Here is a 25,631-nt window from a genome sequence, read left to right as displayed (position 1 = left end):
TCCATCTCCTATTATTGCCAGCTGTCACTCGCAAGTGCTCTTAGTGGGCCTGCCGTGCGTTGTTTGCCACCATTCTGCTTTTCAGATTTATTGTTTCTCATCAGCTGTAGGCTTAAATTTTATCATCTTGAATACTTTGATTATCCCAAGGTCACTTTTCTGGCATCTTCAATTATTCGTAGCACAAGACAAGAACCGGAGAGCAAAACACATCCTCCAGTGGTCAGAGAGATGCAGCAGCTTCCTAAATGGATATGTGTGTAAATCGGTGGGTGCACAGGGCTCTGCCTATAGTTGTTTGCACACGGACCGTGCATCTTACACGTTTGCGTCAGGGGGGTCCCCTCCCCTCCCTGTGTGCTCTCAGACCAGCTATCTGTTACTGCACTAACAGTTTTTGTTTCACTAATGGATATGATTTCAAGTTCTATGTAAAGCAATCAGGGAGTGTTATTGACAAGTAAATTAAAAATTATAAGGAAAACATTTAGGAAATTAAGTCTAATATGAATATCTTCTTGCACTCATCGTAACTTTAGACATTTCTGTTCTTCCCTCATATATAATTGAGAGTTCAAAACGTGTATAAAACACAGTATCTGCATGTACACATTTAGCTTGAAATAGATAAGATGTTACATTAAATTGAAGTAATATTTAGAAAGAATATTTTAAAATATGGAAATATATAAAACAAATACCTTCATCATATTAACTCTCAAACTTATTGCTATAGCAGTAGAATTGTTGAATGCCTTTTTAACACTCAGGAAATAATGCCTGTGTTACTAGTCCTCTTAGGGATGAAGGGAAGGAAAAAATTAAGGAAAAAACCTAGGCTCTAAAGATCTCTGCAGCATTCTTTAAAAAAATCAGGCTCTGGTTCCCTCCTCCTTCAGCTGAGTCTCTCCCCTCGTTGTCTATATCCATAGCAACAGGCCCTTGAACCTTCGCATTTTCGTATTAGATAATCTGGGTTGTTCCTTTCTGCTGAAGAGAAGAAAGGAAACTGAAAAGACTTCTAAACTAACCAGAGATGGAGAATTGGAACTTTTGGGAACTCAGTCTGTGCTTGACTAATTAATTTTTACCCTCATGACTTCTGTTTTCTTTGGACCTAATTGTTCCTCCCTTGTGGAGATTTAGAAATTTACAACCCCCAGTGTAATAAGCAACATTACACGATTTTAAAGTAAACAAACCAACCCTAGGCATAGATAAGACTCAGCACCAGGCTGCTTCAATTTTGTGGCAGTCCCCTGTGATGAATTAAAGTGGAACTGCATTGTCTGTCTTTGCTCTGGCAATGAGCAGTAAGTATAGTTTTCCTTCTATATTTGTTTACTTTTTTATTTGTTTACTTTTGCATATTATCTTCAGTTACGTATGAAAGAAACTCCAGCCTTGAGAATCTGTTTGGAAATCACTGTAGCTTTTTAAAAACCACATGTGTAGAGAAGCAGGTCATCTATGGGAGGGGGACATGTGTCGTTGCTTATAGGCTTTCAGCTCCAGCAAAATTTAGGCTTGCTATTTCCTCCCAGGCTGGGAGCCTGCAGCTTACTGGAAGTGATTACCAGGTGCATAGGAGTGCTTCTGTCGTGGCCTCTGATCGGAGATGCAGAGTGCTATGCCCTGAAGCATGGATAACCAACAAGAGGGAAATACGGTTCATCTGTCCCATTTGTTAGCTAATAACTTTTAAAAACGACAATGTGAATTTGTGTCATCTGCTTACTCCTGATGATGCTGTTTGTAACAGGCTTTAAAAATATATTTCTAAAGAAAATTTATTTTCTCACTTAGAGTCTGTGGAGACCGAGACCTCTGGCTTGTACACAGGTCTTCAGGTTTGAAATTTGAGTGGTTACCTTACTTCTATAGTAGGAAACCTGTGCAACCAGCCCTGGAAAAAGCCACAGGATGCATTGGCCCTTCTGTTCTGAGTTACAAGTTATATATTCTTTCTCTTGTTATAAATAAAAAGAAAACAGGCAAAATGTAGCAATAACACATTTGTCCCATGCCTTCCCCTTCCATTTCAGCTTATAGAACATTGCTTTCTTGGCAAGTCTCTGAATTATTTAACTTTTCTTAAAGGGCCAGAGGCCACATGTTCCATGGCATTTTATTTTTTTTTTATTTTTTATTTTTTTTTAATGTTTTATTTATTTCTAGGAGAGAGATAGAGACAGCATGAGCAGGGGAGGGTCAGAGAGAGAGGGAGTCACAGACTGAAACAGGCTCCAGGCTCTGAGCTGGCAGTCAGCACAGAGCCCGACGCGGGGCTCGAACCCACGAACCGCGAGATCATGACCCAAGCGAAAGTCGGACGCTTAACCGACTAAGCCACCCAGGCGCCCCTCCATGGCATTTTAAAACATTAAACAGATCGCAGCCAGGTTCTTCAACAAAACCGTTACATTTCTTTTTCTCTCCATGGAAAACGGGTATCTTCACCATGCTGTGAAGGTGAACTGATGCCTGCCCTGGCAAGTTAATACTTTCAGGCGCTGTGGTGTAGGTGGTGGCCATCTTATCTCCCCATGAAACCTTTTGCTCTTTGTGGGCCTACTACGTGTGACTCTCTGTCCTTGGTGTTTGAATAGCAGACAAACAGTCATGGTGCACTAGAGAAGGTTTGGGCTTTGAACTCAGCTTGAATTCTGCTGATTACCATGAGACTTTGCGGATTGTTAAGTAGTATCTCTTCTCTTTTGCAAAATGGAGAGAGTAATACCTCCCTTGCTTGCAGCATTGCTGTTAGAATTAGAGAAGATTATGTAAAGCAAGAATCAGTATCTGGGACCTCACTGGGGCTTATTAAATGGTGGCTGGTGTTAGCTGTGATAGAGTGTGCCTCCTTTCAATTCTGTTTAATGTACCTAAGTATTACCGCCTATTCTCTGCGAGAGAACGTTACGGCTCAGGGAGGTTGAGTGCCTTGCCTCAAATCACATAGCAAAGAAGGGCCAAAGTGCCATCCCCCTCTTCCACCCCCCTCTACCACTGCCGAAGAAGAGTACTTCTACAGAGCTGAAAGAGGACAAGGACCCTTGAGAACCTGCTCTTGCCTTTCCAGATCCAGAAGAAGAGCTAGTAATTATGGGACATTTTGAAATGATTTTTTCTTGTGAATACAGATCCCCAGAATATTGCCAGCCTGCTATTTTTTTCTAGCTCAGAGTGTAACTAATGTTGTTGAGGCTCAGGGTTGGATAGGAAGTCAGGTCGCATCAATCATCGTATCTAAGTCGGAAGGTTTTAAGTTGAGATTTGGAGGACCAATAAGTTGAAATATTTGGGTAAGTTACTGATGAAATAGAAAACCCAACTGATTGTTTGTATATCTTGCTGTTTCTCAGGCAACAGGAGGAGGATATGAAAGTGATGATGCATATCATAATGCAGAACTTTTCTTCTTAGACATTCATAACATTCATGTTATGAGGGAATCTTTAAAAAAAGTCAAAGACATTGTTTATCCTAATGTGGAAGAATCTCATTGGTTGTCCAGTTTGGAGTCTACTCATTGGTTAGAACACATCAAGGCAAGTATACATACATACACGTATATATATGTATATATATGTATATATTTTTTAATGTTTATTTATTTTTGAGAGAGAGCGAGCGAGCAGAGGAGGGGCATAGACAGAAAGGGAGACAGAGAATCTGAAGTAGGCTCCAGGCTCTAAGCTGTCAGCACAGAGCCCAATGCAGGGCAGGGCTCGAACTCACGAACTATGAGATCATGACCTGAGCCAAAGTCGGGTGCTTAGTTGACTCAGCCACCCAGGTGCCCCAAGATAAGCATATTTAAAAAAAAAAAAAGATTCACATGTATAAAAAAGGAAGTCATTGTTCAGTGGAACACGAATCTTTTTTAATTCCTTCAGTTTTAAAATTGAGCAGTTATTTGCAGTGTAGGCTTCTCCATTTGATGGTTTTATGTCTCTTTATAATTTGCTTACCTGAATTAAAGATTTCACAGCATCACTCCAGAACAGTTTGAGAGTTGGTCGAGATGTTACTTTCTGTGTTGTCGAAAGCAAGTAGGTTGGATTTCATGCAGATTTATTTTGGAACAGCCAATTTATTATCTAACCATTACTGAGTATGACCCTCAAGGACCTAGAGATAGATTTTTATTGAAACTAATCTCAAACCAACTTATTTTAAAGCATGAACTTTGTACTTTGATAATATTCAATCCTTCATCATGATACAGGTATCAAAAGTCTGCAGTCTTTAAGAGTAAAAGTACTTGAAGCTCTCTGAAGAAACTAACACTTTTAGAAGCTGCCATTTAGTTCTGTAACCAAACAAAAAACCCACTTTAAATAGGTGCATTATTAATATAGATTGTTTTCTAGTCAAATTGTACTTTCAAATTTGATAGGAATCATATTTTTATTTTGCCTGTCTATAACTTTCATTTTTTTGTAATTCATTATTCTCAAAAAGGAGTTGCAAAACCAATTAATTGTGACAGTTAAAGGTAACATGGGGTCCTGGATGGGATCCTGCTTTAGAAAAAGGACATTAGGTAAAAATAAGGAGACCTGAATAAAGTATGGACTTTATTAAAAATAAGTTAATAAGCTTATTAATAATTTCCTACTACATCAATATCATTTCACTGGCTGTGACAAATGTACCCCACCACTATAGGAGGTTAGTAAAAGGGGAAACTGGGTCAAGTATATGTGAACTTTCTGCAGTTCCTTTATAACTTTTCTATAAATCTAAAACTATTCTAAAATAAAAAAGTATTTTTAAAAAGTAGTGCACTCTTATATGCAAAGTATCACGCCAGATTTCATGAATAGAAGAAGGTATGAGACATACTTCCTGCCTTTAAGGAGGTTTTTGCGGTTGAAGACACGGTACGTACGTGTGACAGGAAAACTTCTACTCCGTGGTGCAGTGTGTTAAGTGGAAGGAGCAAGCCCTTTGGGACTTAATGGGACCTGAAAGCAGAAGGGGTGAGGGAACCAATTCTAGAGAAAGCGACAGTCTGGACCAAAGCCCAGGAACAGGCCTGGGGGAGGCCTAGTTAGGAAGAGTGAGGATTTCTGGAGGTCTGGTTAATCTCAGAGACCTGGGAAAAGCCAACTGGTCAGAGGCCTTGACTGTCAAACTGGGTTGTTGGAAGCCCCAGAGGTTTTGGAATAGCGAAGTAGTTTAGGAAAATGTTCTGGCAGCTGCTTATAGGAAAGGGAAGAAGGTAAAGTCAGAAAACAACCACTTTAGGTGTCCAGGAGCAGGGTGGTCGTGATCAGAATTAGAACATGTCCGGGTGCAGACAGGGGCACTACAAAAGGGACGGACAAAAGAGGTGTCTGAGGAAGGGCCTATGGGGCTTGCTAATTACCTAGATGCAGGGTCTCAAGAAACTTAGGCTGATGCCGAGAGGGTGAAGCTGGGTAACTGGGATGATGATAACACCATTTGCAGATGCAAGGTTGTCCTGAGTGGGATCGTGGTTAAGAAAAACATCATCTGTTTGAGGCAGCGGCAGGCCATCCACCTGGTGATGTGTAACAGGCAATTTTATTCCTGCAAAGTGGAACCCAGAACAGATGCTTGGGACTGAGATGGAAACGTGAGAATCGGCTGTTGGACAACCAACTCAAGCTGAGCCCTTTAATGAGGATGCTGAGAGGGACACGTTAGCGATGATCCTTGCTGAGTTCATGGGATTATGGTCATTCTTAGTTTCTTCTTTGTGCTTTTGTTCATCTTCTCCATTTTTATCCAGCGAATATATATTTTATAAATAAGGGGGAGAGCTTTTTTTTCTGAAAGAGAGGCCACAGGCACAAGATTTATTAGACAAGGTGAGTCAGCTCCTCCTCTGAGCTAGTTAGAAGAGAAACTGGTCAGAAGTAGGTCTTCTTCAATGGCTCACATGTCTGAAGAAATCAGGAGTCAAGGCCATCTGCATAAGATGAAGTATGAAAGTGAGAACTTAAGGAATATGGGGAAAAATGCTATAAAAGGCCCCTGTAAATTTTTTTATCATTTTGCCCAAAGAAACGGATATATGAAAGAAGTGAAAGAAACTGCCATTGTTCTGTGTGGAGACCATCTGTAACTGAGGAGCCCAGAGAGACACCTATAATGACATCTGAATTAGGGCTTCTCAGGCATAGATCAGATTGTGCTAGAGGACAGGGGAGCAGTGTTATGGGTAGACTTGAGCTTGACCTTGAAGATCGAGTGGGAACTAGGGGGCATGTTTGGGCTGTGGTCCTTCTGGAAGCTCTAGGGGAGAATCTGTTCCTTGCCTCTTCTATCTTCAGGTGGCTGCTGGCGTTCCTTGGCTGTGGCCAGATCACTTCAGTCTCTGCTTCCACAATCATGTTGCCTTCTCTCTGTGAAACGTCCCTCTGCTCCCTCTTATCAGGATGTATGGGATGGAATTTAGGGCCCACCTGCATAATCCAGGATAATCTCAAAATCAGTGTCTTGATCACATCTGCAAAGCCTCTGTTAACCATACAAGGCAGTATTCACAAATTCGTAGGGGCTAGCACCTGAGCATTATTCAGCCTCCCCGACTATTTTGTGGCCCCAGGACTGCTGATAGACATGTGGCATGGCCACCACTAACCTGCATTCAGGCAAAACGGTCCTACCACTCTGTGCAACACAGGGCAGGCTTTGCAAGCAAAAAGACCACCACCTTGGTATGTGTCCCATATCGTCATTTTAGTCTACCAGTGGAGCCCCAAAAGGGTACAGTGTTTCTCTGGTTTCTGGAGCTTACGTTTTTTCTCTGTCCTTTTTTTTTTTTTTTTAAGGTTTATTTTTGAGAGAGACAGAGAGAGACAAGAGTGTGAGTGGGGGAGGGGCAAGGAGAGATGGAGGCACAGAATCTGAAGCAGGTTCCAGGCTCTGAGTTGTCAGCACAGAGCCTGACATGGAACTCACGGACCCTGAGACCATGACCTGAGCTGAAGTCAGACGCTTAACCGACTGAGCCACCCAGGTGTCCCATGCCTCCCTCTCTGTCCTTTTCAACACTCTTACTCTATAGGCCTTCCTGTTTGAAAGTGACATGTTATTTTGTGTTTCCTAGAAGGCGACTAGCTGGCAGCTATCATTCATTGAACACATGCTACATGTCATCATGTTGTGGGGATTCTCTTTTAGTCCAACACAAGCCCGTGGTGGGGGTACCATTACTTTAGAAAGGAACTGCAGTTCTGTGATTGGCTCACTGTGTGACATGTCAAAGGTGGTGAAAGTGGGTTTCAAACCCAGGCTTCAGACCATTGAGCCAGTGCGCTGGGCACCACTTCCCCATCAGTCATAAGTCTGTCTGATTAGTTGAGAGTTTCCTGTAATGTTTTTGCAAATCCAATTTCATTTCATTAGAAAACTACCAGTGTTCCTGTCAAGAAGCAATGGCGGGAATTCATACTTTTTTTGGCAAACACCTAATAATTTTTCAAGATAATTGGCTGAGATTGTGTCCCTTTTTCATGATAAAGGACGTGTCTGGAGTGAAGTTGCCCTCTGTAAAAATGTACCACAGGCTCAGCTTCCTTCAGTTGAACTCAAGTGACCCTGCTGCATTACCCTTTCTTCACAAGCACCTTAAAATACAAATTGTAAACAGGAGTTTGAGGAGATACTTAAAATGCTCTAAGAAGTAAAGCTGCTTTGGTCATTTTAAAAGCAGTGATTTTTGTACGAATAATTGATGTGCCATCAGGTCCCCCTAACCTGTCTTTCTTGGGACTACTTTGTCCACTTATCTTTAGTTACTGTTTATATCAAAATGATAAATACCAATTTTTAGAGGTGCCTGGCTGGCTTAGCAGAGCAAGTGACTCGTGATTTCTTGTGTTCAAGCCCCATGTTGGGCATTGAGCTTACTCTAAAAAATAAAATTAAAAAAAATAACAACAAAAAGTACATATCCTTAAGTTTTTATACACCAGATCTTTCACTTACTCTGACTTTTCCTTGAATCAGTGAAAATGACCATAATACTCGACTGTTGAACAGCTGTTAGAACTTGGGGAGCCCCCAAACAGCATCATGTGGATGAATAGCTAATGAGCACATGAAAAGATGGAGCCCTCATACACTGACAGTGGCAAGGTGAAATGGTACAACCACTTTTGAAAACAGTTTATCAGCTTCTTAAAAAGTTAATAAGCATTCATGTACTATGTGATCCAACCATTTCACTCTCAGGCATTTGCCCAAGAAAAATGAAAAGTCCCTACGACTGTGTGTATGTGAGAGTTCACAGCAGCATCATTCATAGTAATCGAATGCTACAAACAACTATAAGTGTCTATCAGCTGATGAGTGGATAAATAAAACGTGATCTGACAATAGAATGAAATTTTTTTTGACCTTAAAAAGGAAGGAAGGACTGATACAGGCTACAATGTGGATGTACCTTAAAAACATGCTGCTAAGTGAATTAAGCCAGACATTAAAGACCACCTATTTTGGGGCGCCTGCGTGGCTCAGTCAGTTAAGCATCTGACTTCAGCTCAGGTCATGATCTCCTGGTTCATGGGTTCAAGCCCCGCATCGGGTTCTGTGCTGACAGCTTGGAGCCTGGAGCCTGGAGCCTACTTTGGATTCTGTGTCTCCCTCTCTCTCTGTCCCTCCTCTGCTCATATTCTCTCTCTCTCTCTCTCTCTCTCTCTCTCAAGAATAAATAAACATAAAGAAAAAGAAGACCACCTATTTTATCATTCCATTTATATGAAATTTCTATAGAGAAAGAAAGTAGATCATTGGTTGCCAGGAGGTGAGGAACAGAGCAAGGATTAGCCTCAAATGGCACATGAGACTTTTAATGGGTAATAGATTGTGATGATGGATGCACAACTGTATAAATTTACAGAATCTTATCAAACCACACACTCATGGTAAATTCTATGGTTTGTAAAGGATAGCTCCATAAACACCTAAATCATCCAAAAATGACATCATGGCAATAAATGTATACATAAATTTAGTAGTACTTTTTTTTTCTAAAAATTTTTAACATATATTTATTATCAAGAAACAGATACAGAGCATGAGCAGGGGAGGGGCAGAGAGAAGGAGAGACACAGACTCTGAAGCAGGGTCCAGGCTCTGAGCTGTCAGCACAGAGCCTGATGCGGGGCTCAAACCCAACAAACTGCGAGATCATGATCTGAGCTGAAGTCGGATGCTTAACCGACTGAGCCACCCAGGTGCCCCAATTTAGTAGTACTTCTAAGTCTTAGACTTCTACTAGAAGGCCATCCCTGTATCCTTACATAAGTATTCTGCATGCGAGCCACAGAATATTTCATATTTTGTCAACTTAAAGGCTCAAAGGTGATTTCCACTGTATTTGGCCTTTAGGGTCTACACCTGTTGGACCAGTGATTTTTCTAAAATGATCACTGTTAAGGGTTGAATTGTGTCTCCCACCTCCCCCCTCAAAGTCATATCTTGAAGTCCTGAGGTACTCCCCCCACCCCTCTAACTTTAGAGTGTGACCGGTTTTAGAAATAGGGTCACTGCAGGTGCAGTTAGTTAAGATGAGATCCTACTGGAGTAAGGTGGGCCCCTAATACAGTAAACTAGTTAAAAACTAGAATTTCACATTTCAGCAGTGTCTTATAGCCACCTACTGACTCGCATGTTCTTTGCCAGCTTGTTTTGACCGGAGCCATTCAAGTAGCAGACAAAGTTTCTTCAGGGAAGAGCTCAGTGCTCGTGCATTGCAGTGATGGATGGGACAGGACTGCGCAGCTGACATCCCTGGCCATGCTGATGTTGGACAGCTTCTACCGGAGCATCGAAGGGTTTGAAATATTGGTACAAAAAGAATGGATAAGTTTTGGACATAAATTTGCATCTGTAAGTAAACCATAAAGCTAATTTTTTATTGTTATTTTAAAAAAAATTTTTTTTTAAATGTTTTTTTTTATTTATTTCTAGGAGAGAGAGAGAGAGAGAGAGACAGCGTGAGCAGGGGAGGGTCATAGAGAGAGGGAGACATAGAATCCGAAACAGGCTCCAGGCTCTGAGCTGGCAGTCAGCACAGAGCCCGACGCGGGGCTCAAACCCACAAACCACGAGATCATGACCTAAGCGAAAGTCAGACGCTTAACCGACTAAGCCACCCAGGCGCCCCTAAAAAAATTTTTTTTAACATTTATTTATTTTGAGAGAGAGAGAGATTGTGAGCGGTGGGGGGGGGAGGGGGGGGCGGGCAGAGAGAGAGAGGGAGTCACAGAATCCGAAGCAGGCTCCAGGCTCTGAGCTGCCAGCACAGAGCCCGATGTGGGGCTCAAACCCATGAGTGAGATCATGACCTGAGCCGAAGTTGGACAAAGCTAATTTTTTAAATGTCAGGTCACTGCCATTTGATATTTAGAAACTAGTCGTTAAACCATATATTTGCTTTTGAAAAGAAAAAATCCGAGGGGTCAAAGAGCAAGGACTACAGGTTTGAAAATGTGTGATGCCTTGGGTTAGGTGGGAAGTTGTTTTAGGAGACTTCTTTATCCATCTGAACTATTTGCAGTTTGACTTGAAAGTAATACCAGGAGCCTGCATGGAAATGTTTACATTGACTTTGTGTGAAAGAAGGAAGATAGGATGACAGTTCTTTCTCAACTACTATTAGAGCCAAATACATTTTACACAGAGGCTAGATCTTATTATTATTCTCTGAAACACATATTTCCAGCTGTCCTTTCCAGATACACTTTGCATAAGCCTTCTGAACAAGGTCGCTCAGATGATTCTCATCCACATTTCCTAAGTAGTGTGAATAACATTTTCAAGTAGAAAGGATCATGGTTAATAAAAGAATAAGTGGTGAGGCTTTTGTCTTGTTTTTAAGAGAGAAAGAACTTACTTTTAATTATAATAATCACACCCTTTTGGACATGGTTTCAAGGCTTCAAACTTGAAGGTTGGTCCTTTCACGCCACTAACATAACCGCATCTCCCTGCAGCTGCCCCAGACTGGTACAGAATTCCAGTTAGATGCAATAGTTGGGACATGTGATGACACTTTGCCAGTTGGTATTGCTATCTTATAGATGTTTATATACTTGATTTCCATTAGTTCAAAACCTTACGATATTTTTTATATTGCCAAGGAAAAAGATACTACTTAGTCTCTGAGAAATTCGGCATTGGAAAGCACATCACAGACTTGTATTGTCACATGTTGTGGATTGCATGCTTTCTCAGTCTTGTACCAATAGATTAAAACAAATTGTCTTCATCAATTCCTTCCAGAGAATAGGTCATGGTGATAAAAACCACGCCGATGCTGACCGATCTCCTATTTTTCTCCAGTTTATTGATTGTGTATGGCAAATGTCGAAACAGGTAAGGGATATGTATAGGATAAAGATCCATTTGACTCAATGTTTAAATATTTTGATCTAATTTCTGGGATTTGCCTCACAGTAATACAGGGCAGAGAGAGAGATGAAACTTGTTTCATCTCTATTTACATTCATGTTAATAATTGTTGAAGCTGGATGATAGGTATATGGGGTTTGCGGTTTGATTCTCACTACTATTTATGTCTGGGATTTTCCATAATGTTTTATAAATTCAATACCTAACTGCAGCATCTCTACTAATGGAATTGACAGTACCAAGTGGTCTTTTCCATTCCTTCTATAATGGCATATGTATATGGAGCTATGTCTGCTAATATATGACACCGTAAATAATGAAATTATCCTATATGCCCTGTGCACCCTGGAGAACTGAGATAATTGGTTTGCTTTCCTATTTATTTAGTTATTTAGTTAGTTATTTTATTTTGAGAGAGAAAGACAGAGTGAGCAGGGGAGGAGCAGAGAGAGACGGAAAGAGAGAATTCCAAGCAGGCTCTGCACTGTCAGCACAGAGCCCAGTATGGGGCTCAATCCCATGAACTGTGAGAGATCATGACCTGAGCCGAAACCAAGAGTCAGAAGCTTAATCAACTGAGCCCCCCAGGCGCCGCTACTTGACATGACTTTAAACCCCTCAGTCCTGTGCAAAGTACCAAGAAATGAGCTGTAGGATGTGTACGAATTATGCCCCTCTTTTCAGTTCTATGAAAGATCAGCCCCAAGTTTTCATGGTTTGTTGGCTTATTTGCCTTTGTCTAGTTCCCTACAGCTTTCGAATTCAATGAACGGTTTTTGATTACAATTTTGGATCATCTGTATAGTTGCCGGTTTGGTACTTTCTTATACAACTGTGAATCTGCTCGAGAAAGACAGGTGAGTGGAAATGCGAATCATTTTAGTTAAACGTGTCTAGTCTGCCATGAAGGGAGAAAAGAAACGATAGGTTGGTTTGTGTGGAATGCAAAAGTTTCTCATTTTTCAACACCAAGCCTGGGTGCTTTCACTTCAGCCAAGGCTTGTTGAGTGTCTGCTGTTTAGTGCAGGGGTAAGACATTAGCTTTGCCCTCAGAGAGTAGGAATGACTTTAAAGGTATGCAAGGTCTACCCCTCCCAAAACACCATAAAAATGTCAGTAAAGGGAATTGCCTTAAAGACTTAACCCTACAAGAACAGGGAACATGATAAAGGAGACACAGCAACCAAATTTTGGAAGCTGGGACGTTTGTAGATAACTTAGCTTGAGACACTGAGTCTCAGATCAGTGGGGAAGCCAGGAAGCAGCCCTCTTTGCACTGCCTAGTGCCCCAGATGACTCAGGTTTTGGGGCAGAGGGAGAAGGATAAGGCAACCCAAAGGTCTGCTGGGAATCAGCAGTGAGCTTCCCCAGATCCCCTCCACTCTCCCCTGGAGCTGAGGACTCTGGCAGAGGTTTCCTCTCCAGAGAGCATGAGAGTGGGTCTCTGGGCTGGGGACCTGAGTGTCATCTGGGGGTGAAGCGAATGGAGAGGAGCTGGCTCTGAGGGCCCCAGCTCCTTTCCCCTGCTGACTCCCAGCATTCTGGAAGCAGATCCTTATGTTCCAGGTGGGATCATGGAAGAACCTCTCTCGCTGAGGGTCAGGGGAGGACATGGAGCCGTCATCCACTGTTGGTAGAGATGTAAAATGGTGCAGCCACAATGGATGACCGTCCAGTGACTCCCTCAGAAGGCTAAACATGGAGTTGTCCTAGGATCCATCAATTCCACTCCTGGGTACATACCCAAGGGAAATGAAGACAGGAGTTGAAACAAAAACTCACACACAGATGTTCACAGCAGCACTACTCACAATAGCTAAAATTTTGGTGGCAACAATGCCAGGTCCGTCAGCTGAGGATGCGAGAAGCAGAATGTGGTCCGTGTGTACCCTGGAATACTATTCAGTAATAAAAAGGAATGAAGTTGGGGTCCAGGCTACAGCATGGACAAACCTTGGAAACATGCTAAGTGAGGGGGGCCAGACACAGAGGCCACAGATTGCATGATTCCATTTATATGAAATTTCCAGAATCACAGGTCCATGGAGGCAAGAAAGCAGATGAGTGTTAGCCAGGGGCTGGAGAGAGTGGAGGGAGGAGAGAATGGGGTGTGCCTGCCCCATGTGTGAGCATGAGGCTTCCATTTGGGGTGATGAGAATAGAACTTGATAGAGGTCGTGGTGGCACAGCATTTGTGAGTGTACTAAAAGCTACTGAATTGTAGACTTTGAAATGGTGAATTTTATGGTACGTGAATTCCACCTCAATTAAAAACAATCATCTCTAGGGAAACTGGTCCGAGAAGAAGGACCTGAAGATACCAACACCTAGGGTTCCCCACAGTGAAGCTCAGCTTGACGAGTCTCACAGTCTAAAAGCTTCCACTTGGCTCTTCAGCCCTCCACTCTTACATAGTAGCAGACAGCCAGGAGGGAGAAAAAGCAGCGTGGAGAAGAGTTACCATGTAGGGAGGGGAGAAGCGTACATAAGCAGCATTCATTTACTATCCCAAGAAAGATCAGATAATGTTGGTACTGGGAAATAATAACTGGGTGTTGTTTGGAAAGACCATTTCGAGATCAGAAACCAACTTGAAACATATGATGTCCACAGAAATGAAAAGCTCAGAAGAGCTGGAAGATGTGAAATCTCCCAGAAAGTAGAGCATTACAGACAGAGGTGGAACATGGAGACAAGATCACTCCTGGAGATCCAATATCCACATAATAGAGGTTCTAGAGAGAGAAAATGGGGAGGCCATAGAGCAGGAAATCACAGAAATGATTTGATGATGTTTCCCAGAATTGAAGTACATGAGTTTCCACACTGAAAGGCCTGCCAAGGGCCCCAGCACAGTGGACAAAAATAGATCCACACTAAGGCACGTCTCTGTGAAGTTTTAAAACAACCGGGGACAAAGAAAAGATGCTCCAGGCTTCCAAAAAGTAAAGGGACAGGTTATTTGCAAATAAACAGATTGAAAAGACAGAATTGTTCAGTATCAGTATTAGAAGCTAGAAGTCAGTAGATCATTGCCTTCAGAATTTGAATTTTTTTTTATTTTAGAGAGACAGAATGAGAGTGGCACGCTGGAGCGGCAAGAGAGACAGGGAGAGAGAGAGAGAGAGAGAGGGAGAGGGAGATAGAGAATCCCAACCAGGCTCCATGCTCAGTGTGAAGCCTGATGAGGGGCTCTATCCCACCACCCTGGGATCATGGCCTGAGCCAAAATCAAGAGTCAGACGCTCAACGGAGCCACCCAGGCACCCCTACCTTCAGAATTTTGAAGGAAAATGGTGTCAGCCTAGTAGTCTCCAGCCACCAACCTGTCAACCAAACGTTTAGGTAGGCCAAAGATATTCTCAGACATGCATGCGTCAAGACTTCCCTTCCATACCAAACCCTTTCTCTGGAAGCTGCTGGTGTGTCTGCTCCATGCAAACAGGAAAGAAGACTGGAATCCAGCTCAGAGACAGGCAAGTAGGGGTGCTCAGGGCGAAACAGGAAAGAGATCCTAGATGTGAACTGGGCACAAGACTGAGGAGCACCTGGCGTACCTTGCTTTCCTCCAAGGATCAAACTGTGAGCTCCAGAGATAGTGTCAACAGAAGTTCAAGATGTTGGAGGAAGAGTTGGGGATTGAATTAATGATAAATGCCGAGAAAAGTTAGCAAGCCGAATAGGCAGTTGTTAAGCCAAAGGAAGGCAACAAAAACTGGAGAGGAAAAGGGACTATGTGGCCTGCCTGGGAAAAGCATTTGCTTCATGATAGGGATCAAAACACTATAATGCCAGTCTCCTGAAAGCTGTGCTCCACACCGAGGGTGTGAGACTGGACAGAGACTGAGTGCCTGTAGCCACATAGCCCCCAGGTAGCGAGGAGAGCATGTTATCTGGAGATGTGGAACTTAAGTACCAGGTGATCAAGTCAGTTTAAAAAACCAGACGCAGTTGCTTGTGGGGAGAGAGGTGAGAGAGAGTTAAGTTTTTTATTACAAACCTCGTCAGGCTACTTGATCTTTTAAACTATGTGCGTGTATAAAAATAAAAAGCATACAAATACAACACAGTGTAGATTGTGGCATCTGAAAGGTACAAATGAAGTTTTAGGTGGATTCCAAGGAAAGCAGACTTTTGCTGCCATTATTATTGTTCACACATTAATGAAATATGCGTGCTAAAGACTTATCTTCAGCCCCTTACTTCAAGCTTTTCTTTTTAGCATCCAGTTTCAACTTATTGGACCTTTCTTATTGAAGTCATTACTAGGAAGAGTTTCAAATTGTGCGTTTGGTAATTTTAATAGTTGTACCTTTTATTTCCTAAGCTTTGGGTTTTTTCTAGTTTATGCTGAAAATTGGTAAAAATCTGTAATAAACAATGAAAACATGAATCTCTGTATGAGATGATGGGCACTGAATAAAAAAGTAAAGATTGAGTGAAGTTCGTTATCTAGGTGTTTTCAAATACCTGAATGCTAGCATATGATAAAGATTAAACATCTGGATGGTTGGTTAAAATCCCTTTATATCTACATACCGACTGTCAAGTAGGCACAGGTGAAGATCTTACAGTTCTAACAAATATAAAATGAAAAGAGCCAGCGGGATCTTGTGATAATTTTCCTTTCTGCTGAATTAAAAAGAACATACTGCCCAGATATGTGTTCATAAATGTTTTACCTCGCCAGGAACAGTCATCTTAGGTCAGTGAATTGCATTTAATGGTACAGCATTCCGCACCTCTATCTTCCGGCAGAAATAGTGGCTCTCAAGCTAGGCCATTATCTATGCAAATATCGGTAAGTGGCTGCTGGGCACTCACTGGCCCAGGAGGCTTTTTGAGCTATTATGGGGATAATGTAAATGTGTGATTCAAGTTGAAGCTCAAATGTATTGCCACAGGCTGAAAAATGGTTTGCATACTTGTGTGTTTTGACTTAGGCTTTCCACTTTCTCTTTCTCTATAGAAAGTTACAGAAAGAACAGTATCTTTATGGTCGCTGATAAACAGTAATAAAGACAAATTCAAAAATCCCTTCTATACTAAAGAAATCAATCGAGTTTTATATCCAGTTGCCAGTATGCGTCACTTGGAACTTTGGGTGAATTACTACATTAGATGGAACCCCAGAATCAAGCAACAAGTAAGTGAAGTGACATTTTTAAAGGCAGTGATGTGTATTGATTATTGCTTCTGGACTTAGATAATGCCATTTGGTCATTTTTTTCAAAAATATTATGAGGGGGAAATAGACTAAATAAATTACACTTTCAAATGCAGCTGTAATTAAAAATTGTTTTTAATTGCTAAATCACTTATTTTGATTGGCATTAAATTATGTTCCTATAAGTAATATAATTTTTGGGTACCTAGGTGGCTCAGTCAGTTAAGCGTCTGACTTTAGCTCACATCATGATCTCGCAGTTCGTGGGTTCGAGCCCCGCATTGGGCTCTGTGCTGACAGCTAGCTCAGAGCCTGGAGCCTGTTTCAGATTCTGTGTCTCTCTCATTCTGTCCCTCCCCCGCTTACACCTCTGTCTCTGTCTCTCTCTAGTGTAAATAAACATTAAAAAAATAATAATACAATTTTTTTTTTTTTACTATAATGTAAACTGATTTGAAGCTCTGGAAAATTTTCAAGTTTTGATAGCAAAGGTTTTCTTTCAATTAGTGGACGTTCTTATACATCATAAGAAAATTCTTTCCAGCAAGTAGACTTAGATAATCGTTCAAGGAACGAAAATATTTTCTAGTATCTACTTCAGGTGGATGTACCAGGTCGGCTAACATCAGAGTGTATTTCACTGAGGGTCTTGTCTTCAAAAATAAAAATAAGTGATCTGTCAGTGGATAGATTGTCCATTTCTCAATCAAAACGAGAAACTGATTTTTGGAGCAAAAGATTCCACATTTTGGTGAAGACACACTTGGGCTTCTCCATTTTCCCCCTCTCCACTCTGCTTCAAAATCAGAAGAAAAATACAGCCTGTACTGGAAAGGCATGGAAGCACCACCAGTTTGTGATTTGCTTTAAGTGCTGTAAATCTGCAGTATTTGCGATTGGTCTTTGTAAAGGTTTGCAGGTGTTCCTGTGGTGTGGCTGGTGGACTACCTGTTCTCACAGGCCAGCGTGGCGTCAGTGCCAGCTTTAATCCCACTAGAAATCGCGGTGCGACAGCAGGGCCCTGGCGCTGCGGTCTGTCTCTTCAGTTGTTTATCACACTCGGGCAGCTGGCCACGTGCCAGTCTGTGCCGTCTCTTCCCATTGTGGAATGCCCGCTCCAAGCTGGCACTCTCGTTTCAAGGTCTCTGCTGCTCACATGAAAGGCTTCGGCAATTCAGTAATGGTGGCAATGTGTAATCTCTCCGAAAGTGACAGATTCCAGGGCTGGAGAGCACTCACTTGCTTAGTTTGGGATTCGAGAGCATGTTGAGGGAATTTACTCAGCAGTAGTTCTAGCATTTGAAATCTCAAGTAAAGAGGAAATGGGAATTTTGCCAGGGTTCTAACTGCTATTACAGAGGACATGTTCCTTTTCTAATTAGAAAATATTCTATAGATGTGCACTGTGTCTTATAAATTGATCCTTTTATGTATTATAGCTTTTTTTAAACCATTAGTAATTAGAAAGCATCAACAATTTCTGTACAGATCCTCTAATCTCCCCTCACCCATTTGTAGTTGGAGAAACTCTCAAAATTGGAGGAATTTAGAGCAATTCGTTTCTGAATATATAAAGGTGACAATTGTGTGACAAGTCAAGTTGGAAGAAACATCATTAGAATAACTTGTGTCTCTATCCCCTTATTTTCATAGAGCTTAGCAAAATGGACCTGGGCCAGATAGGAACACACATTTTTTGATAGAGATTTCTATTTTGAGACAGTAATTGGTCTGTATTATGATCTGTGAAATTTACTCAAAAAAGAAAGTAACTTACCCTTTCTATATAGATTTCTACACATATCTTTGTATTTTCAGAGGGGTGGAGGACACAGAGATTAAGAAGAGGTGGTGTCTGCCCCCAGGAGCTCCCAGCTTGACGGGGGCGCCCAGGAACATAAGCCTATGATAATAGTGCTCAGGGAGAAATGTCATAATAGAAGTGCGAATTAAATGCCTTAGATTTCCTTAAAGATCTCATGTAGAACATTATTTCATACAGAAATAGATTTAAATCCGATCACATAGGGCTCTTTAAATTACAAAATGTAAACCTAAAAAATATACTTAACCACTTAAAAGTGAAGTTGTTGTTCAGTTGTGTGGCCCAGTTGGTACACAGACCTTTACTGGGCACCTGCAGCATTCAGAGCACTGCAGGATCCTATCAGTACTGAAAGACCCAAAAGCAAATATACACAGCCCCTCCCTGCAGTGAGCTCTAGCTTAGAATAAGGCAGGATTAGTGTGCTTTGCTTTGCTTTGACTTTAAATGTTTATTTTGAGAGAGAGATTGTGAGCGAGCAGGGGAGGGGCAGAGAGAGAGAGAGAGACAGAATCCAAGCACCATCAGCGCAACGTCTGACAGAGGGCTTAAACTCAAGAACTGTGAGATCAAGAGCTAAAAAGAAATCAGGAGTCGGATGCTTAACCAACTGAGCCATCCTGGTGCCTCAGGTTTGTGTGCTTTTTAAAAGCAAAAGTCACCAACCTTTGCTACGACATAAAAACACAGCAGAGTTGATGGGAAGACAACTGCTTACGTTTAAAGTGCTCTCCGTAAGCAGATATGGTATGTGCATTAATATGAGGGACTTGCTCATGCTGGAAGCACTAGTATGCAGTGAGTCCTGCTGTAAACCTGAGTGGGGCCTTGGGCTGCTGGGGACTCCAAATTCTACTTCAGGAGCCACTGCGCCCCCCCGCAGCTGTAAACCAGGCTGGTGCTGGCAAGCTCACGTCTCTGCGTAGTGATCGCCACAGGATGAGAACAAGGACAGTCAGATACGGACAGGCTGACCTGTGTGGTACTGAAGTCGTCTCTGATAGGAGGGCCGAAAGGAATGTGACTAGAAAATCTGTGGGAAGGCCAGGACACCTGCCGGTCTTCTGTGGGGTGCTGACACACTCTTTACTTCACACTCAGTCCCAAGTGAGAGGCCGCCGCATGGCATTTACAGCCACTTGACTTTATTTAAGTCTCATTTCTCATGAGTTTGTCTCTTGGACTCTTTCCTTGTATCCTCTATGGTTTGTATCTTTCTGTAGGCTAATGCCTTCTAGACATTTTGTACCCATCACTAGACTGAATTCGTTTTATTTCTAGTGCTTTTTTGGTCTACTCTAAAGAGTTTTCTAATTATACAGCCTTGTCATCTGCAAAAATGAGTTTTACCTCTGATTTCTTTTTCTTGTCTAATTGTACTTGCTGGTACAATAACAAACTGATCCTCATAGTCCTGTGAAGAAACGGCAGTTTTAAAAATAGCCAAGACAGTTTTGGAGAGGAGAATCTCTGTTCTCAGCAACCCCACCCTAGTCACTCTGGCCAGAGACCAAGCAGTCCTCCTTGACTCCCTCCCTCCCTCGCACCCCCTGTCCAGTCTGTCAGCAGAGCCTGCTGGACTGGGCCCTCAAATCCTGTAGGACTCTGGACACTCCGCACCAGTACCCCCACTGCTGGCCCAGCGCGGGCTGTTTGATACTGCCCAGCCTTGTAGCTGGACTCCCCGATCCCACACTTGCTTCCTTCTGGCCCATTCTCAGCATGGTAGCCAGAGCAATCTTTGTAAAGCAGATCCCGGATCTGCACTCAGAAGCGTCCGGAGAACCACTCGCCTTACCCGGCACCAAAGCGCAAATCCCCGCGATGGCCTCTGAGAGCTGACGCGGTGCCCTACCCGCCCTGCCCCTCCTACACTGCTCTGCGTCTCTGCCGTGGCATCCTGCACCTTTGAACACCTCTGTAGCTCAGACTTGTAGCATTCTCTGTCTGTCTGTCTCCCTCTGCTGGAAGAGAAATGCCATAGAAACAAGGATTTGGGGCTCCTTTGTTCACTGATGGATCCCAAGTGCCCAGAACTGTGTCTGCCCTCAGCTGAATACACAGAGAAAAATGGACAAAAGACATTACCAGGCTGTGCACAGCACTTACTGGGAATAAGGGGCTCTACCAGACATTCCTGTTCCAACGCCATATGTGCCTTTCTGGAAAACCTCACGTTCTGTGGTTACGGTAAAACAACAACAACAACAACAACAACAACAACAACAACAACAGGGCTTACAGGAGGAATAGGATTAGGAGGGAAGGAGGAGAGCTCTCCTGGCCTGTGGGCCTTTGTAACCAGAGCCATAATGGAAACCCTAGTGCTGCTAGAAATGCAAGCACCATCACACGTCTGCGGCATTTCATCTGACCTCTGTCGACCACTCCCTGGCAGCCTGTATTGGGTTGAATGGTCTCCTCCAAAAGACATGTCCCGTCCAAACCTGTAAATGTGACCTTATTTGGGAAAATCCAGGATTTGCAGTGTGCCCTATATGGCGTGACAGGTGTCCATGTAAGAGAAAATGGAAGGAGATTTGAGCCACAGACACAGGCTCAAGGGAAAGCAGAAGGCCTTGGGAAAGCAGGAGAGGCGGGAGGGAGGGACACGGCCGCCAGCCAGGGGAGTCTGGAGCCTCCGGAAGCTGGAAGAGGCCAGGAAGGAGCCTCCCCTGGAGCCTGATTTCAGCCTTGTGTCCTGTGGGGCTGTGAGAAAATACATTGGTGCTGGGGTGAGCCCCATTTTGCATTCACGTGTTACGGCGCCACAGGAAGCTCATACACGGTCTTAGAGCCCAGGACTCATGCTCCCTCCTGGAGGTCCAGGTCCCGGAGGGCCTCTGCCCCTCGCACAGCCTGCTGTCCTCTGCGTCACAGACACGGTGTGGGCTGTGGGCTGCCTCACCAGTGTATCTTCACAGCTTCCTTGTTGCTGCTCAGCTTAACACAGTGGGAAGCAGGATGGTTCCAGAAGCCGCTGGCACTAAAGGAATGCACTTCTGTAGACTTTTGGCTTTTTGCTTACTGTCTTTGTATACTGCTCAAGCTTTCTAGAAGCTTGCCTGTGATCTCCTCAAAACATGCTGGCGATGAGGGAGTCTTAGGTTCGCCATCTTACTGTATGTCTTGGCCTGGGTGCTGATTACATTAGTGTACCTATATGTAAAGGTTCATTGAACTGAACATTTTAAGATTCGTGCACCTTCCTGTCTGTAATTTATATATCAGTACAAAGGTTTTAAAAGTTAGCATGCTGGGGAGAATCCCACTCTGCTGCGGCCTGACTTCTAACCTTTATACTGCCGCAAGAACCCTGTCCGTCGGTGAAAGAAGTCATAGCCAAACCGACTCTTTTGGCTGACTTCAGTCACACAGCAACCCTGTGAGGTCTCTGCTGTTTTTATTCCCTTTTGACTGGCAGGAAAATGCGGTCACTCAGGTTAAGTCACACAGCCCATGAGAGGCAGACCCGAGATTCACCCCGCGGCTGACGGGCATTGAACTCTGCGCTCTCTGCTGGGAGTTAATATGGGCAGTAGCACATGAAAAGATGTGCTAGGGTAGAGTGGCGCAAAGTAAAACTGTCATGAGATGCCACATTACAGTCATGAGATTGGCATAAACCAGAACCAATTACTCTTGCATTACCAAGCTCTGATGAGGTTGTGGACAGATAGATGTCACTAGTGGGAGTGATAGGTCCACCACCCAGAGGGCAATTTGGCAGCATCTAGTAAAGGTGAAGAGATCCTACTGTCCTCTCCAGCAATCCCCACCACAGCCCCAGGAAAATACCTTCATAGAATGTTCTCATATGTGCACGAGGGGACATGTCCCTGGACAGTCCAGCATCGCGTGTAGTAGTGGAGGACACTGGACATGACTGAGTATCCATCACTGAGGAAGTGGATAGACCCACTGTGCTTTATTCATTCTGTGGAACTCAGCTGGGATTGAATTCAGAAACATACCGGGTCAAACTACAGTCGATCGATATAGAATACCACCACGGACGTGAACTTTCCCCAGATGGAAAATAGCATATTTGGTTTGCAGATACTCTTGTGTAGCAGAGTTATCATAAATGTGCACGGGAAAGGGGGCCATGTGCCACCCTGAGAAGAGATGTTACCTCCGGGAACTAAGAAGGGCAGTGGGCCTGGGGGCGGGCAACACAGGAGGCTGGAGTGTGTCCGGGTTAACGAGCCTTAGGAAGACGGTGTACGTGAGGCAGCGTGCAGATCGGCTTATTTGTTGGTGGCAAATAGCCGGGCATCTGACTCTTGCTACGTTCCTGTGTGTGAAAGCTCAGCCCAGTGGCTTACTGGGAGCGCGGCAGGCAGAGCCAGTGCCCCAAGCGGGGACACTTGTGCCATGTGGCAGGGAAAGCCATAACGCCCATTCGTGCTTCTTTGCAGCAGCCCAACCCGGTGGAGCAGCGCTACGTGGAGCTCCTGGCCTTGCGTGACGAGTACATACAGCGGCTCGAGGAGCTGCAGCTTGCCAGCTCCGCCAAGCTCACCGAGCCCTCGACCTCTCCGTCCGGCCCGTCGCAGATGGTGCCCCATGTGCACACCCACTTCTGAGCGAGACCCGGGCACCACAGCAGAGCTCCGAGCAGAGGACGTCATTGCCTTTCATCCGGGGCCTCTGTACAAAGTAGATTGAAATACTTGCCTCCATGTAGAACTGGAACTAACATGATCTTAAACTCTTGAACATGTGCCTTCTACAATACATATTACAAGAAAACTCTAGCATCTACACGGCAATCAGAAGAAAGGAGCCAAGATGGGGTTTTGGAAAATCCTAACACCTTTCGAGAGCAGTTTGTGAAAGACTAAATTTAATTTACCTCTTTTGAAATAGTATGTATACAATATCTATTTTGTGGGCTTAATTGGAACGACGTTATTTTAAACTAAAGTGAAAAACTGTGTTTGCGAAATGAATTTGCCTTAGGTTGCTCGCAACAGTTGCTTTGGATTACCTAAAATGAATCCAACTGTGAAAGATGTTATTGCCAAAACCAAATTGAGCTCGTCTTTTGACGCATCATCCAAAAGCAAGGTGTTTAAATAATTGCCAAATTTTATACCATCATAAGTGGTGACTTAAAGAGAAATCGCTGTGTAGATGAGTTTTTCATTAGTTTGAAATTTTAGAATATGAAGTGTTTTCCCCTAATTTTCAAGAGGAGCATATTTTTATATTACACAGATGGGCCCCAGTGAAATGGGATTTGATTTTTTTTTTTTAACTTTTTGCCAGTTCTATTTTCTGAGTTCTTCCATGAGCTTGCCTAAAATTCTGACCCACTTTCAGGTTATGGAAAACCCCTCATAATAGCACTGTTTGAGGATGGTGGGGGTGTTATGCTGCTTAGGTGACTGTTTTCGCAAATGTCGCTCTAGTCAGATCAGCTTATCTGCCAAAGTGTAGGGTCAACCATCTCGGATGGATGAGCTGTTGCTAGAGCACCATTCTTTGAAATAAAAGCCGCAGATGTACATTTGTTGAGCGTATTCTTGAAAGTATTGTATTTCCATGTACATGGTGTTGGATGCCGTTCCCCACAAGCGTACATTAAACTGGTTCTACATATTTTTACTTGAAGTGTACCCAGCAGTTTGCTTTTTCAGGTTTTGGGTTTTTTCTTTTTTGTTTTTGTAGTAATAGTAGTAAATGAAATTGCAAATGCAGTTCTGTTTGATATCTGAACTAATTCATTTAGTTAAGTATATTTGTAAAAGTTAAGGCTCTAGTTAAAACAATTAATGTTTTACAGTGATTTGTAAAGGACTATTTATAGCTAATATGGTTTTGTTTTCAATGAATTAAGAGAGATTAAGTATATCTTTGTAAATTATTTTATGTTCTAGCTTAATTGGTCTACCAAATAAGACATCTCAAATATAGTAGTATAATGTATAAATTTTGTATGTTTAAGAAATTTTATTAGATGTTCTCTTGCTTTTTGTAAACGCTGTAAATATTTCATAAATTAACAAAGTGTCACTCCATAAGAAGAAGACAGCTAATACTAATAGCTTAAAGGGTTTTGTGAAATTTCATGAAAAAGCTTTCATGACAATAATGACTAAAGACCTGCTGTAATAAATGTATTAACTAAACGTAGCACTCTGTTTTAGGGGGTGTAACTGTGTGTGTGTGTGTGTGTGTGTGTGTGTGAAACATGCATGATGCCCACCTTCATTTTCCTGACTCTACTACATATGTGCTTTATCTTACTAGCAACCATGCAGGGTTCTCCCAAAATTGCAACAGTATGGGACATTTGAGTATATTAACAGTGCCGATTTTTTTAATGTTTATTTTTGAGAGAGAGAGAGAGCGCGCGCCTGTGCATGTGTGTGGGGGAGGGACAGAGAGAGAGGGAGACACAGGATCCAAAACAGGTTCCAGGCTCTGAGCTGTCAGCACAGAGCCCGATGCAGGGCTCGAACTCTCGGACCATGAGATCATGACCTGAGCCAAAGTCAGACGCTCAACCAACTGAGCCACCCAGGTGTCCCTAGTGCCAATTTTAAGCCACAACTGTGTTTATTAAAGTAAGGAGAGCTTCTTCAAAAGAGCCAAGGTGCACAGACCCAAGACTTCAGACTCCGGATGCAGAACACACTGGCTGCCATTGAGGGAGGCTAAGACATTGGCGGAAGCAAGCCATATTCATGTCCCTTTTGGTAAGAATTAAATGGGTTTTTTTTTCAAATACAGCCAACTAGAAATTACATGCATTCTAAGAATGCTTTTAATAGTTCTAGCAGTAAACTAAAATTAACCATTTTTTAAAAATCTGAATAGGACTCTTAAAAGATCGTGTCTCTTTTAGAACTTTGAGTGTTCGTGGGGCGCCTAGGTGGCTTAGTTGGTTAAGCGTCCGATTTCGGCTCGGGTCATGATCTTGCCGTTTGTGAGTTTGAGCCCCACATCGGGCTCTGTGCTGACAGCTTGGAGCCCGTACCCTGCTTTGGATTCTGTGTCTCCCTCTTTCTCTCTGCCCCTCCCCTGCTCATGCTCTTTCTCTCAAAAATAAACAAACATTAAAAAAAAATTTTTTTTTTAAATAGAATTGTGAGTGTTTGAGATACTTCTCAAAGGTTCTTCCTCAGGCACGGCTGTGTTTAGTCCTTACTACAACCCCTGGGCTACATGATATTCTATCATTCGTTTTCCAACTGAGGAGAATGTCATTGCTCCACGGATTCACCAATGTGC

General features: G+C 42.9%; 1 protein-coding gene across 3 annotated transcripts in view; it reads left to right on the top strand.

Moving 5' to 3' along the window:
* MTM1 (myotubularin 1) overlaps positions 1-24,530 on the top strand; it is a 100,580-nt gene extending 76,050 nt beyond the window's left edge. For 2 of the 3 annotated variants that reach the window (XM_039249891.1, XM_039249890.1), the window contains 6 exons: positions 3,366-3,551; positions 9,667-9,873; positions 11,269-11,361; positions 12,141-12,254; positions 16,367-16,543; positions 22,811-24,530. In XM_039249891.1, the coding sequence (XP_039105822.1) occupies positions 3,366-3,551; positions 9,667-9,873; positions 11,269-11,361; positions 12,141-12,254; positions 16,367-16,543; positions 22,811-22,978 (945 nt within the window). In that variant the 3' untranslated portion in view covers positions 22,979-24,530. The remainder of the gene's footprint in view (positions 1-3,365; positions 3,552-9,666; positions 9,874-11,268; positions 11,362-12,140; positions 12,255-16,366; positions 16,544-22,810) is intronic. The other variant, XM_039249892.1, reaches the window with a different exon arrangement.
* The last annotated feature ends 1,101 nt before the right edge of the window (positions 24,531-25,631 follow it).

This window comes from Hyaena hyaena, unplaced genomic scaffold, assembly GCF_003009895.1.
Source record: "Hyaena hyaena isolate Hyena2069 unplaced genomic scaffold, ASM300989v1 scaffold_348, whole genome shotgun sequence".
Lineage (NCBI taxonomy): Eukaryota > Metazoa > Chordata > Mammalia > Carnivora > Hyaenidae > Hyaena > Hyaena hyaena.
Note: the sequence above shows the minus strand (reverse complement) of the source record. Positions and strands in the feature narration are given on the sequence as shown.